The sequence below is a fragment of the Eulemur rufifrons genome, chromosome 28 (assembly GCF_041146395.1).
Source record: "Eulemur rufifrons isolate Redbay chromosome 28, OSU_ERuf_1, whole genome shotgun sequence".
Classification (NCBI taxonomy): Eukaryota; Metazoa; Chordata; class Mammalia; order Primates; family Lemuridae; genus Eulemur; species Eulemur rufifrons.
This window is the reverse complement of record NC_091010.1, coordinates 42,660,717-42,675,665: the sequence shown is the minus strand read 5'-3', so window position 1 is coordinate 42,675,665 and position 14,949 is coordinate 42,660,717. Positions and strand designations below refer to the sequence as shown.

The 14,949-nt window shown below is 42.3% G+C and overlaps 1 protein-coding gene and 1 non-coding gene across 2 annotated transcripts in view; both read right to left on the bottom strand.

Annotated features, from left to right (window-relative positions):
* PLCE1 (phospholipase C epsilon 1) overlaps nucleotides 1-14,949 on the bottom strand; it is a 252,787-nt gene that overhangs the window by 17,283 nt on the left and 220,555 nt on the right. Inside the window, exons 22-26 of the mRNA XM_069460026.1 lie at nucleotides 14,048-14,179; nucleotides 10,042-10,332; nucleotides 4,290-4,453; nucleotides 2,754-3,015; nucleotides 754-872 (exon numbers count right to left, since the gene is read on the bottom strand). Of these exons, the coding sequence (XP_069316127.1) occupies nucleotides 754-872; nucleotides 2,754-3,015; nucleotides 4,290-4,453; nucleotides 10,042-10,332; nucleotides 14,048-14,179 (968 nt within the window). The remainder of the gene's footprint in view (nucleotides 1-753; nucleotides 873-2,753; nucleotides 3,016-4,289; nucleotides 4,454-10,041; nucleotides 10,333-14,047; nucleotides 14,180-14,949) is intronic.
* On the bottom strand, nucleotides 6,016-6,122 carry LOC138376692 (U6 spliceosomal RNA). The gene has a single exon (XR_011231677.1). It is a non-coding gene; the product is annotated as a U6 spliceosomal RNA (small nuclear RNA).

Below are 14,949 nucleotides of genomic sequence, written 5' to 3'. Positions count from 1 at the left end.
TGAGGAAGCATAATAGAATTAGCCAGTGAATTAAAGCCATTTCTTGTTAAAGAAATAATCTGCACTAGTGGGGTGAGATCTGGTCCAAGGGTTCTCAAGCTTCAGTGGGCATGAACCCTCCATGGGGAACTTGCTAATACATAGATTCTGCAACGGTGGCACTTTTTTACATTGTCCCTCTCCCATGCCCACCGGTGCAGATTCTGCATCTTCCTAAGCACCAGGGTGCAAATTATGCATGGCCAGCAGTGCCACCTGCCCATCCCAACCCTGCTCTACCCTGTGATATCTGCCCCTGGACTGAGGAAGAAGCAAAGGATTTTCCTAGTTTAATCTAAAGTTTCTGGAAGTATTGAGATGCTTCCTCCTAGGCCTTGTTAATAAACCTTTCTCCCCCCCACATTATTTTTGGCTCACTTCCCTGGCAAGCACTTTGATACTAGAAGAACTTGGGCTAAATCCTGGTCTGCTGCTTGCTAGCTTGTGACCTTGGACGTGCTCAGCTCTTACCTTCCTCATCTGTAAATGGCGACGATACTGGTAGCCACCTCCTGCAGTCACTGAGAGGATCAGGGGAGTTCGTATATATGTAAAGTGCTTAATAAGTGCCAGGTGTCAGCCATTATGGTTATAATTATTTCCATAGCTACCTAATTAGTAACTCTCATTGACCACTTTGCTGTACCACAAGAAAGCCCACCTTCAGTGCCGCAATCCCCACAAATATGCTGGAGTGAAATAGAATTTAATTACCAAAGAGGCTGGCATCGTACTGCCAGAGGAATTTTCTTCCATCCTTCTGCTGTTTATGAATAAACTAGAGATTTCCAAAACTTCATTGTGGAGGTTTCGCAGCTGGAGATGTCGATATCCTGGAATAATGCAGAATTTGGAAGAGCTTGTTGGCCATGTGCTACACAAAAGGTACTTCATGGACGTCAATAAATGACAGCTAGAAATACGACCTTAGCATGTCAACAAGCACGACTACAACCAACAGGCGCCTTTTCACTGGCAGAGTGCTGCCCCCTGGGGTGGTTTGGAGCCACCCAGTGGTAATTACATTGTCCAGGTTCTGCTTCCAACTTAGACTCCAACAGAAAACCTTAAACTCAAACAAAAAATAGTAGGAAAACTTGATCATTTTGATACCGAAGCATCTACGGTTCCTGTTTTACAAATATTCTACTTAGAGCAGCATTAATGATAATAAAACATTCCGACAAGAGAGGACTGGTTATAAAAGTTATGGTGTGAGTGTATGTGTAAGTGTAAATGGAATGATACGCAGCCAGTACAAGTGGCAACGCGGATGCAGAGTTATTCATATGCAAAGCTCCTCGCTATATACGTTAATAAGTGAAAACCAGTAAGTTGCAAAACACTGAGATTAGCAGAAAGCCTGTGTGTTAAAACTCTATCTACAGACTCACGTGTCATGTACATGGGCAGAGAAATAAAGCCGGCAGAAGATGTACACCAGAAGTGATTGGTGTGTTGGAGAGATGGAAAAATGGATCCTTTTTAAAAAATTGTTTTTACTTCTCTGTATTCTCATATTTATGTAATAACTATTATGGGCTGAATTGTCTCCATACCTCCCCACCCCCCCATTCATATGTTGAAGCCCTAATCCCCAGTAGCTCAGGACGTGGCTGTATTTGGAGATTGGGGCTTCACTGAGGTAGTTAAAATGGGGTCAGCAGGGTGGGCCCTAATCCTGGTGTCCTCATGAGAAGAGGAGATTAGACACAGACAGTACAGAGGGACGACCGTGTGAGGACACTGTGAAGGTGGCCATATGCAACCAAGGAGAGAAGCCTCAGAAGAAGCCAGACCTGCCAACACCTTGATCTTGGGCTTCCAGCCTTCAGAACTGTGGGGAACGACATCTCTGTTGTTTAAGCCACGCCGTCTGCGGTATTCTGTTACGGCAGCCTGAGCAGACTAATCAAATGATCACGGGCTACTTGCCCAAGGGAGAAGAGAAATAGGGACAAAAAAGCAAAAAGTAGGAGACTGTACTATGTTTGTGGAGCTCAGCTTGCGTGCGGCTGTGGGAGGAAGTACACACTTAGAATCTTGGTGCTCAAAGTAGAGCAGCAGAGCCAGCATCCCTGGGGGCTTGGTAGGAAGGCGGAATCTCAAGCCCCACCCCGACCTACTGAATCACGAGCTGCATGTTGTTACCAAGAGTCCCAGGTGAGCCCCCTATGCACATTTGAGTGCTACCACAAAGCCAATCCACGAGCCGACAGCTCTAGCCTTTGCTCAGGACTCTATGCCCCTCTGCACGGAACACCCCCTAACACCCAATGCTGGGCTTCTGCCAGGCCCTGACTCCAACCTCAGCGCACTTACGCCACTACCACACCCCACCTCTTCCTCCTCTCACTTGCCTCTCCGTTCTTCAGTCCCTGCTTTCAAATTGCCAGGGGTGCTGTGGGTGCTATTTGAGAAGGGCTGTGTGGCCATCAGAGGCCACGACCGTTGCTCCCAACACCAGCAGGGGTGGGAGAGGCTGTACTTTACAAGGGGTGTTGCCAATACCTCAGATTTTTAAAAAATGTAAAAGAAAAACTTCTTTTGAGATGTGCTTAAAAAGTGTTCGGGGTTAGATTTTTTTTCTGCTTCTTATTTTAACTTCTTAATATGAAAATGGCAAACATACACCCGTGGAGAGAGTAGCATGAAATTCCAGCCTCCGTCACCCAGCTACAACAATCATTAACATTTGGACAATTTTTTTCTACCTCGTTTTAAAGCCTTGAGTGGAATGATTCTCTGAGCAGTTACCGCCGAACTGTTGTTTTCCACAACTGCAAAACGAAGAAATACGAGGTCTTCGAAGTGAACCCGGAAGAGGAACTGCTCATTCCACATGGGGTTCAGGGTGTTTCGGTGGATGGGCTTCGTGCGGAAGTGGCAGCTGTCCAGGGGCATACCCAGGACGTCAACTTCGATGCACGGGCTGCCCGTGCTGTTGCTGGGGCACACGTTTTGGCCAGAGACAATCTGGGGGAGGGGGAAGAAAGGGATCAAAGTCACTGAGAAGGAAAAAGAAGCAAAGACCACCTCCATACCTCACTGCTGCTCTCAGCAAAGACAGACAAAGAACTCTGGAAGGACAAGATGAATGATTAATAATACTTTTTTTTTTTTTAAAGTGACTATAATCACATGACTGGAATCATGTGAACAGCCTATTTTGTCAACAGCATTCACTTAGCTATAACCTTTCCACTGTCAAAATGTTCAATTATCTTAAAAAACCAAGCAATTAAGATGAAGTTAAGTTTCTCACAGCAGGTGAGAGAAAAGACCTTATATACAATGTAACCACAAATTTGTTACTAATATTCTAATAAAAATGCCATAGGAATATATTTTATAGCTTCAAAATCTTTTTCTTGGCTAATTTCGTTTTGGAGCAAGTCACAGACCTGTTGTTAAAAATTAATTCACAGTTTTCTGTAAACAGATCACACTACACTTCAGCTAAAATGATCAAATAGAAAAGGGGTCACTGCCCTACTGCCTTAGGGAAAGAAAAAGCAGTTTGAGTGGGAGGCAAATCAGTGACTGGGGTTGCCCCAGGGGTTTCGGGTGTTGTGCACAGACGGCTGTTTGGCATTCTTCCTTTGGAGGGAGAGACACAAGATCTAAAGGTGCGAGAAGACATGACTTCGTCCCTCCCTCTCCTTCCGATGCCCCACCCAGCTTTCTTCTCTGTCAGCTAAGAGGGTGCAAAAGAACGGGGAAGAAAAGTTGAGTGAAGAGCTACCCGGCTTCTGTTTTTAAGGAGAGTCTGTGGAATTTTGACAATAAGTTCATTAGGTGCTAAAGGGAATAAGGAAAGGCCCAGGAATGAAAAAGTTTAAACTATAAGGAGGAAAGACATTGATTGTATTTGTATATCGATGCCAGTTTGTCTGATCACAGAGCTTTTTGGAGCTTACGATGAGCTAATGTATTAATAGTAAGGAGCTCAACTTTTATGGGATGTAACTGTAATTATGATTCTGTGGGCCCTGGATAACAGGATTACCATCACCAGTATATCAGGTGAAGCAGGGACCTCATAACTCCACCCACTGGGCGCTGGCAAATGCAGTGCCTGGTGACAGAATACCTAACCACAGCTACTGCTTTCTAGGAGGCAAAGAAATTGTTGTGGGATCTAAAGTTGCACAACCCAAATTGTGACATGACTGCTTTGCAATGCCTTGAATTAAAAACCAGTTCACATTTAGAAAGGCTTATAGTCTTACAACAGGAGACATACTTACAGTTAAAGAATAGACTGCAGGCTCCATGTTGTCCAAGTCTCTTTCCAGTGGAGAAAACTTCTGATACATGGGACAGTTCTTGTCCCACAGAACTGGAGGTTTCAAAACATAACCACAGCCACCGTTGGACTCAAACATTGCAGCATTTAAATGTAAAGGGAGATCTGCGACACAAACAACGTCAGTACTGCTTGTTACTATGTCACTTAAGTCTTCTCTAATAAATTTAAAGTTCAAAAGAACTTTGCATCAATTTTCCCTAAGCTCCAGCATGAAGGAGAGATAATGATCCATTCATCCCATAGACTGATGGGTGCCCACTATGTGCCAGGTTGTGTGAGGCAGCAGATATAGAGATAAAAATCCCTGTCCTCATGGAGCTTACAGTCTAAACATGCCCAGTGTTAGCACTCCAAACTAGGTTCTGCCACTCAAAAACTCCTTTCGAAAATAAAAATTTACCACATTCATCTGAAAAATCTTGTGAAATACACAGATTTCTCTCTGTATCCATGGGGGATTGGTTCCAGGACTACCCAAGGATACCAAAATCCATGGATGCTCAAATCCCTTATATAAAATGGTGTAGTATTTGCATATAACTAATATACATCCTCTCGTATACTTTAAATCATCTCTAGATTACTTATAATACCTAATACAAAGTAGTTTGTAAATAGTTGTTATGTAGTATTGTTTAGAGAATAATAAAAAGAAAAAAACGTCTGTACCATCCATTTTTTGCCCCTAATATTTTCGATCCACAGCTGGTTGAATCCACAGATGCAGAACCCAAGGACACAAAGGGCTGATTGCACCTCATTTTATACTGAATTTTGGAAAGGAAGAATGGCATTTTCTTATCCCCACACACTGAGACACGCAGGCAATTTTATGGCTAATTATTGCTTTTCAAATGTAAGATAAAAATCTTAATTATACAAGGAAGAATAGAAGAATAGCCAGAAAAACAGCATTTCCTTGAAACCTCAATTTCAACACACACATCATAATATTTCTACTTCTTTTTTAAAAAATTGGAGTTAAACATGAAAAAAAGGTCATCATCACATATGATTCCCATCATGTCCACAATCCCCTCAATCATAAACTTCAGGAACCCTCACACAGGCTTTGAGTCTTTTGTGGCCAAATTTTATTTGGCACAGTTCTCTGATGAGTGATTGAATCCCCGCACCATTTCTGGGCTCTTACACACTCAAATGCTCATCTGATGGTGCAAGTCTGTATACAAGTTGCCCAAATGAGCTAAAAGTTTATGAGACACACCTGACAAATGTTCCCTCTGATCGATTCCTTCCATGTGCGGAATGAACTTTGCTACATGGACCGACATCAAGGCAAAGTGGGGTAAGCGTCTTGGAGCAACAAGAACTTGGCCCCCACCCGTCTTGTGTGTAAAATTTTTCCATGTACGTGGGCTTGGCCAGGATTGCGCACAACAATTCCTGGGGTAAGGTGTCTCAGACGTACGAAAGCTCCTTGGGGCCTCAGTCTCCCTATCTGATAAATGAGTGTGGAGGCCCCCATCCCTCAGGCCCCTTCTAGTCCTGACATGACTGATTCACTGAGGCCTCACCTGCAGGGGGAGAAAGTTCTCTTCCCAGGCTAGTGCGTGACAGAGGAACACAGGGTGAGAGTGAAGCCAACCAGCTCACGCGGGGGCTAAGTGTGAAGCGGATAGATTTTCTTTTATTTATTTATTTAAAACATGGAACACTTCATGAATTTGCGTGTCATCCTTGAGCAGGGGCCATGCTAATCTTCTCTGTATCGTTCCAATTTTAGTATATGTGCTGCCGAAGTGAGCACAAGTGGATAGATTTTGCTAACAACAGCAATGGCAGCTCATACTTACTGCACTCTTACTAAAGACCAGACCCCCTTCTAAGCACTCCATGTGCAAGTGTCTCCCAGTAACCCATGAATTAGATTCTTTTAGTATCTCCATTTTTATAGATGAGGAAACTGAGGCACAAAGAAGTGAAAACACCCAAGGCACATATCTAGTAAGTGGCGGATGCTATGATTTGAACCCAGATGGCTTGACCCATACCTCCTGATCTTTACTACTGAGACATATAATGTACATATCATAGGGGTGCTTTTATGATAAATGAGATTTGGCACATACAAGCTACTTAATAAACTATTATATTATGATTATGAAGCCAACCCCATTTGAGTTTCAAGTCTGATTTCAGTAGCACTGTGTCTATCCTAATAGCTTTCCAAAACTTTAAAGCACTTTTTCTTAACTAAGATCTCATTTGGTGACCCAATATAGAAAACAGGTCCAAGTGGAGCTGCTCGGTTTGAAATAAAGGTGGGACCTCAAATCCAGCCCTCTCACTGTCCCCGAGGGGTGGTCCTAGAACTTCATCTGGGGCTATAATTTGAAAACCCTTAATTTAACCAAGTGAAAGAGCATGCACAAGTCAGTGTAACCCTGTTACTCTTCTGAATCAATGCGTATGATGGTAGATCAAGCATATCATTGTCTTTATGATCTTCTGTTCATTAAAAAATCCTGTATTAAGTAGATACCATTCTCATTATATTTGTCCCTATACTTGGGAGCTGGAAAAGTCATCATAAAAAGTGTGACTATCAGGACTGATGTGGTGGCTCATGGCTGTAAACCTGGTATTTTGGGAGGCCAAGGCAGGAGGATCACTTGAGGCCAGGAGTTCAAGACAAGCTTGGGCAACATATTGAGACACTGTCCCTATTTAAAAAAAATGTGACTATCATTCAAGAAAGCATAATAAATGCTTTTTAAAAGTAAGCTTTTCTTTTGACTGGGGTTGCATGTTTATATACTTGTAAGTACTGGTATATGAGGCAGGAATCTATCTGCCCCAGAGGGAAGGGACTTAGAGGGACTGTTGCCAGCAATAACTGGGGGTTTGCAGACCAGCCTCAGGTCAGTTTCCAAACTTAAGAGTTGGCTTTATTGAGCGTGCACCTGGGATACTCCTGGTTCCAGATCATATCAGACCTTCTTGGAATTGAGGAAGCCAGCAGAAAGCCAAGGAAGAGATGGCCCTAAGCCCATGGACACCCCTTTGGGGCATCAGGGTCCCCTGAAATCCAGGAAGTGGCAAGGCAGATGAGCCAGAAGACATACTGGGAGGCTGGAGGGACACTGGGAGGGGTTCTCAGCTGTTTGATTGGTATGTTTCATGGAAAATCAAACACTTCCTAACATTGGAATTCTTTTCAACAATTAATGGTGCTTCCAATATAGACTCTTATCTGTCTATGTGCATTTGCAATTCACAGAGAACTAAGTACCTGGAAGAGATCTTGACCAAAACTCAAGAGCCACAGGTTCATGTTGCAGTGAGGCTGATAGGCGATCACCTGCTTCAGCTCAGGGCAGCAAGCATTTATTGAGGATCTACTGTGTGTAAGGTATTAAACCAGGCTCTACCCCCAGTGTGCAGAAATGAAGACAATTTTTACAGATGAACACACTGATACTGACTGTAGCTTGTGCTTTGTCCAGTGTGGGAGATGTTTAATCAGTGCCTTTTGCATTGCATGGAGAGAGATTATATGAAAACACTTTTTCCTGGCTTGGAAAATTATGCAGAGAAACTTGAGGGTGAACCACACAACACTGTCCTCTGTCTCTCCTGTGTGGGGCAGCTTGAGTATGTATTAATACTTGATTTGACAGAGAGGCAAGGCCTTCAGGGGTGAGGGAAGGACAAACTGCAGCTTTAGCGTGTGCTGTGGGACTGTGGGGTGGCCTGAAGAGTGGCAACTCCCTGCGACCCCTTCAGCTGCGGCTCCCTTTGCCATCAGTGGAGCCAGTGTGTATGCATCAGTCTTGGCACTTCAGGGGAAAGGCCACATTCAAAAACCAAATGCAGGCCGGGCGCGGTGGCTCACGCCTATAATCCTAGCACTCTGGGAGGCCGAGGTGGGAGGATCGCTCGAGGTCAGGAGTTCGAGACCAGCCTGAGCAAGAGTGAGACCCCTGTCTCTACTAAAAATAGAAAGAAATTAGCTGGACAACTAAAAATATATATAGAAAAAATTAGCCGGGCATAGTGGCGCATGCCTGTAGTCCCAGCTACTCGGGAGGCTGAGGCAGAAGGATTGCTAGAGCACAGGAGTTTGAGGTTGTTGTGAGCTAGGCTGGCGCCATGGCACTCTAGCCTGGGCAACAGAGTGAGACTCTGTCTCAAAAAAAAAAAAAAAAAAAAAAAAAAAACACCAAATGCATTTCCGTTTCCTTGAGAAAACCTTTTGACAGTTATTTCAGTTTACTTAAAATATTTTGGTATCATAATAACCAATGGCACCAGTGGACACAGGGATATAGACAGGGCCACAGACAGGGCCAGAGATGTGAACCCACAAGCCACTTGGGAAAGATTGAAAAGAAATAGAAAATAGAATTTTTATAACATTGAACGTATTTCACTGTTGTTTCCATTTGTGTGTCCAAATCTGTTTTCACAACTTATGAAACACACATAATGAGAGTTCACATTTGCAGAATGCTTTCCACGTGCCAGGCACCATGCTAAGTACGGCACTTCATCTGCACCACCTTATTTAATGTCAATTGAAAGCAGCAAATATAACAAGGGTGAAAAACACGACCATTATCTCTAACCATACGTCTTTGGGGTCAGCCACAAATGGGCGCTGTTGGCATGAGAGCCAGCTGGTCCCAGAGCTACAGCTGTGGTTTGACCTCAGCTGGAGATAGGGCCGTGCTGTGGCTGGCGGTTCGGAGTGGTTTGTTAGGATCGGATTCACGTGAGACAAATGATAAGGGCGGAGCGCTGCCTGACTGTGCAGAGGAAAGACTGCGGTTTTCGAATGAGCTTTTAGGAAACCTTCCTCATCTACTCTTTCCTGCCCTTCCCCCATAACCAACTGGAAACAAAACACTTTATCCTCTAAACTCCCAGATTCCTTGAATTTATTGTTACAAGTCATCCTGCAACCTTGAGCAAATTAACTGCTTTGTGCCTTGGTTTGCCCATCTGAGAAATGGATCCTCGTTTAGCGTAAAGGTACTCGGGTTGTGGTGAGATTAAGTGAGATAACAGGGGATCAAGAATCCAGCATGGTGCCTGGTGCACACTGAGCACGCAATAAGTGCCTGCTTTCACTCTGGAGTTTTAGGCCTCATAGCAGGGTCTCCTTAACAGTGGAGAAATGTCAATGTGAACACTTCTAACTCTGTTCATGTAATTCGCATACTGGTTTTCCACTTGGTGGCTCCTCCTAGAGCCATGACCATTATTTTCCATCGCAATTTCAAAAGGATGAGAAGAAGCTAAAATGGTTTTAATTTGCAAAACATTTGGAGCCATACTACTTTGTGATTGCAAGAACAATTGCATAGTGAGACAGGTTAACTAAACGGTGTTAGAAAATCCCTGCCGCCCAATATCTTTGAAAATAAAATGGGCACAGATCTGTCAAGAGCAGTCTGGTACTTCACAAGTGCTTTAAAAAAGGGACAGGACCAGGAGACCTTATAGGCCCCTTCAAGGTTCTTTTCTGTCACCTTAACTCAAGAAACATCCGGGGCACGATTCAGTATCAAATTCACTTATGTTTTCCATCATCTGTATTTTTACTCTCACATACGGTGTGCCCCAGTCTGGAATCTTGCCCGTTTGAAAACATGTCATTTGCTGAGACCCATTTACTGAAATACAAGATGCAAAGGAGAGAGGCGAGCATGCAGGCCCGTTACCATCCGTCTGGTAGTTGAGCGCCACGAGCTGTATCCCGTGGAGCCAGAACATGAGCGGGTTCGGGTTGGAGGAGTCGATGCGCGTGGCAGCCGGGTAAGTCCTCAGCAGCTGGCCGGTGGTGTGCTGGATCAGTTTCTGAGAATACCTGCGACACAGACGTTTGGCGGCATTTTCATTCAGCGACGAGATATGATAGCATTTGGGAGTTCTAATGATAGCGCTGAGCGAGGTGGTTGGGTTGACGGGGGAAGAAAATTCCTCCCAGGTCTGTCGAATTCCTTCACAGGAACCTAAAGCCCCCAAGAGATTAGCCTCAGATTAGTGTTAAAAACTTTAAATATTTTAGAAAGATAAACCTGAACAATATCCCAGTCAATAGTCAAAAGCATAGGAATACATCAGAATTCATCTGGGATTTTACTTGTGAGTTAACTACCTTGAAACAGCATGGTGGTTGCTTAGTTTTAAAATGAGCGCAGCAACACTACTTTAAATTAAAAGCCCTTTCCCTTAGTACTTCATCTGTCCTGTGGGTATGTCTGCACAAATACACAATAATATGTGTACAAGGATGTTCACTCCAGCATTGTTTTTGATAGAAAAGAAAAAAAACAAAACACAACAAAAACAGGAAGTAACCCAAGTGTATCAGTTTGAAGTGGTTAAATAAATGACAGTATTTCCATACAATGGGATACTACACAGGCATTAAAGAGAATAAGGTAGATGAATATACAGAAAGTAACGTGAGAAGTATAAAAGTTATAGAAGTACATTTGGCTATACAGGTGTACCTTGCTTTATTACACTTTGCAGATATTGTGTTTTTTACAAATTGAAGGTTTTTTCAGCAACCTTGCATTGAGCATGTTTATTGTTTTTCCAACAATGTGTGCTCACTTTGTGTCTCTGTGTCACACTTTGATAATCCTTGCAAAATTTCAAACTTTTTAATTATAATTATATCTGTTATGGTGCTCTATGATCAATGATCTCTGATGTTATTAGCTGCTATTGTGACTGTTTGGGGTGTCACAAACTGTGCCCAAATAAGACAGCAAACTTAACTGATAACTGTGTGTCCTGACTGCTCCACTGACCAGCCGCTCTCACATCTCTCTCCCTTTCCTCAGGCCTCTTTACTCCCTGAGACACAACAATATTGAAATTAGGCCAATTAATAACCCTACAATGGCCTCTAAGTGTTCCAGTGAAAGGAAAAGTCCTATGTCTCTCACTTGAAATCAAAAGCTAGAAATGATTAAGCTTAGTGAGGAAGGCATGTTGAAAGCCGAGAAAGGTTGAAAGCTAGGCCTCTTGTGCCAGTTAGCTGAGTGGTGAACACAAAGGAAAAGTTCTTGAAAGAAATTAAAAGTGCTACTCCAGTGAACACACAAATGATAATAAAGTAAAGCAGCCTTATTCCTGATATGGAGAAAGGAAGATCAAATCAGCCACAACAACATTCCCTTAAGCCAAAGCCTATTCCAGAGCAAGGCCCTCAAGTCTCTTCAGTTCTATGAAGGCTAAGAGAGGTGAGGAAGCTGCAGAAGAAAAGTCTGAAGCTAGCAGAGGTTGGTCCATGAGGTTTAAGGAAAGAAGCTGTTTCCATAACATAAAAGTGCAAGGTGAAGCAGCAAGTGCTGATGCAGAAGCTCAGCAAGTTATCCAAAGATCTAGCTAAGATCATTGAGGAAGGTGGCTACACTAAACAACAGATTTTCAATGTAAACAAAACAGCCTTCTATTGGAAAAAGATGCCATCTAGGACCTTCATAGCGAAAGAGGAGAAGTCAATGGCTGGCTTCAAAGCTTTGAAGAACAGGCTGACTCTCTTGTTAGGAGCTAATGCAGATGGTGACCTTAAGTTGAAGCCAATGCTCATTTACCATTCTGAAAATCCTAGGGCGCTTAAGAAGTAGGCTAAATCTACGCTGCCTGTGCTCTATAAATGGAACAACAGAGCCTGTATGACAGCATATCTGTTTACAGCAGGGTTTACTAAATATTTTAGGTCCACTGTTGAGACCTACTACTCAGAAAAAAAGAATCCTTTCAAAATATTACTGCTCATTGACAATGCACCTGGTCACCAAAAATCTCTAATAGAGATGTACAGGGAGATTAATGTTGTTTTCATGTTGGCTAACATCCATTCTGCAGCCCATGGATCAAGGGGTAATTTCAACTTTCAAGTCTTATTTAAGAAATATATATATTTTTGGCTGGGCGCGGTGGCTCACGCCTGTAATCCTAGCACTCTGGGAGGCCGAGGCGGGTGGATTGCTCAAGGTCAGGAGTTCGAGACCAGCCTGAGCAAGAGCGAGACCCCGTCTCTACTAAATATAGAAAGAAATTATCTGGACAACTAAAATATATATAGAAAAAAATAGCTGGGCATGGTGGCACATGCCTGTAGTCCCAGCTACTCGGGAGGCTGAGGCGGTAGGATCGCTTAAGCCCAGGAGTTTGAGGTTGCTGTGAGCTAGGCTGATGCCACGGCACTCACTCTAGCCTCAGCAACAAAGCGAGACGCTGTCTCAAAAAAAAAAAAAAAAAAAAAAGAAATATATATATTTTTAAAGGCTATGGCTGCCATGGATAGTGATTCCTGTGATGGATCTGGGCAAAGTAAAATGAAAACCTCTGGAAAGGAGTTACCATGATAGATGCCATTAAGAACACTTGTGATTCATGGGAGGAGGTGAAAATATCTACATTAAGCAGGAGTTCGGAAGAAGTTGATTCCAACCCTCATAGATGACTTGGAGAGGTTGGTTCACTGGAGGAGGTCACTGCAGATGTGGTGGAAATAGCAAGAGAACTAGAAGTGGAACCCAAAGATGTGATTGAATTGCTGCAATCTCATGATAAAACTTGAATGAATAAGAAGTTGACTCTTACAGATGAGCAAGAAAAGTGGTTTCTTAAGATGGAAACTACTCCTAGAGAAAATGCTGTGAACACTGTTGAAATGACAACAAAAGATTTAGAGTATTACATAAAATTAGTTGCTAAAGCAGCATCAGGGTTTGAAAAGATCAACTTCAATTTTGAAATAAGTTCTACGTGAGTAAAATGCTATCAAACAGCATCACATGCTAAAGAAAAACCTTTTGTGAAAGGAAGAGTCAATCGATGTGGCAAACTTCATTGTTGTCTTCTTTTAAGAAATGGCCACAGCCACCGCTACCTTCATCAACCACCACCCAGATCAGCCAGCAGCCATCAACATCGAGGTAAGACCTTTCACTAGCAAAAAAATTACAACTCATGGAAGGCTCAGATGATCGCTAGCATTTTGTAGCAATAACGTACTTTTAAATTAAGGTATTACTTTTTTTTTAGACATAATGCTATTGCACACTTAATAGACAACAATACAGTGTAATCATAACTTTTATATGCACTGAGAAACCAAAGAATCCATGTGACTCACTTTATTGTGACTTTTGCTTTATTGCAGTGGTCTGGAACCAAACCTGCAATATCTCCGAGGTATGCCTATATTCCATTTAGATTATCTTAGAAAGGATCTTATTTTTCCCGAACAAAATGCAATAAACTTAATAGAGGTTACCTCTGGGGAACAGCACTGGGACATTGAGAGTGGAAAGGAATTTTAATAATACACTGTATTGTTTGAGTTTTTAACTATGAGAATTTATTACTTTCATAATAAAAACTAGTAATAAAATGGATATATCTTCTGGAGTTATAATGGTGAAGAGAGCAGTTCCAAGAAACCACTAGAATGTTCCAAGGTGGCTCCAATTTTTACTTTTGAGGCAAACACTGTTAAAACACCTTCAGTGAAATGCTATTTTTAGTAAGCTAAAAGTGTAAATTAGCAATTAAAAAAATTTATACCACACTCAGACAGTATGAACATTCACGAAAATGCAAAAAGAACTAAATAATTGAAGGGAAGTACTTAGACAGTAAAATATCTAAATTATCCAGCATGCAGAATCAAGCAAAGATATTGGAAGAAGGTGACTTTACTTTTTCCAGATGTTTTGTTAAATGATGCTGTCTCCCCTGGGCTCATTCTGCCCGGATTGTTGCCAAAAATGGACTTCCTGCTTTTCCTTTCTTTTCCTCTGCTAGAGCCAGATGCATTTAGAGTTGACAGGCCTGTTCCCATAAAATGAAAATAAATAAGCCAAAAACTACAAGCAAGGGAACTCAACATTTTCCATCCCCGTTAATGTTTATTTTGAAGCCCTACTACTCCCTTGGAACCTAGCACAGAAGATCTACTAGCAGTTTTAGCTCTGTTAATAATAGTATTGCAGGAAGTACAGCAAAGTTTTTATCTCCATAGGCAAATGCAACAAGGATCGCGTACTTTTTATAGAATGACCACAAAATTACACACACACTTAGTTGATTGTGCATCAGAAAGATTTTGAAAAATTGCATGAAAAGAAAGTGCTGCAATCAATATTCAGTTATCAGAGGCTGATTATTTCCTTTGGGGAGATGAAAGAATGGTTATGATCTTGAGCTTTAGAGTCATGTTGTCTAGGTCCAATTCGTGCTGGTATGAGCCTGACTTAACATTTCCTTCTCTGTTCCTTGGTTTCCTTATCTACAAAATGGGTGTAATTATAGGAACTCACTCATAAGGTTAGTCTGAAGACTAAATGGGAAATATATTATGACGATAATGATGCTTCATAGCTTCATTTTCTCACTCCTGGTCCAGCCAGGACCCTGGGTCCTTCATGTCTGGCACAGTGCCTGGTACACAGCAGGAACTTAATACACATTTGCTGAATGAGGAAATCAACACACATCACGCAAACCTGGCTCCAATGTAACAATAGTGATTTAAAGGCACCAGTGAAGCTAGAGTTGCTTCCAAATTGTTCCCTCTGTCATAATTGTGCCTTTGGAGTGTA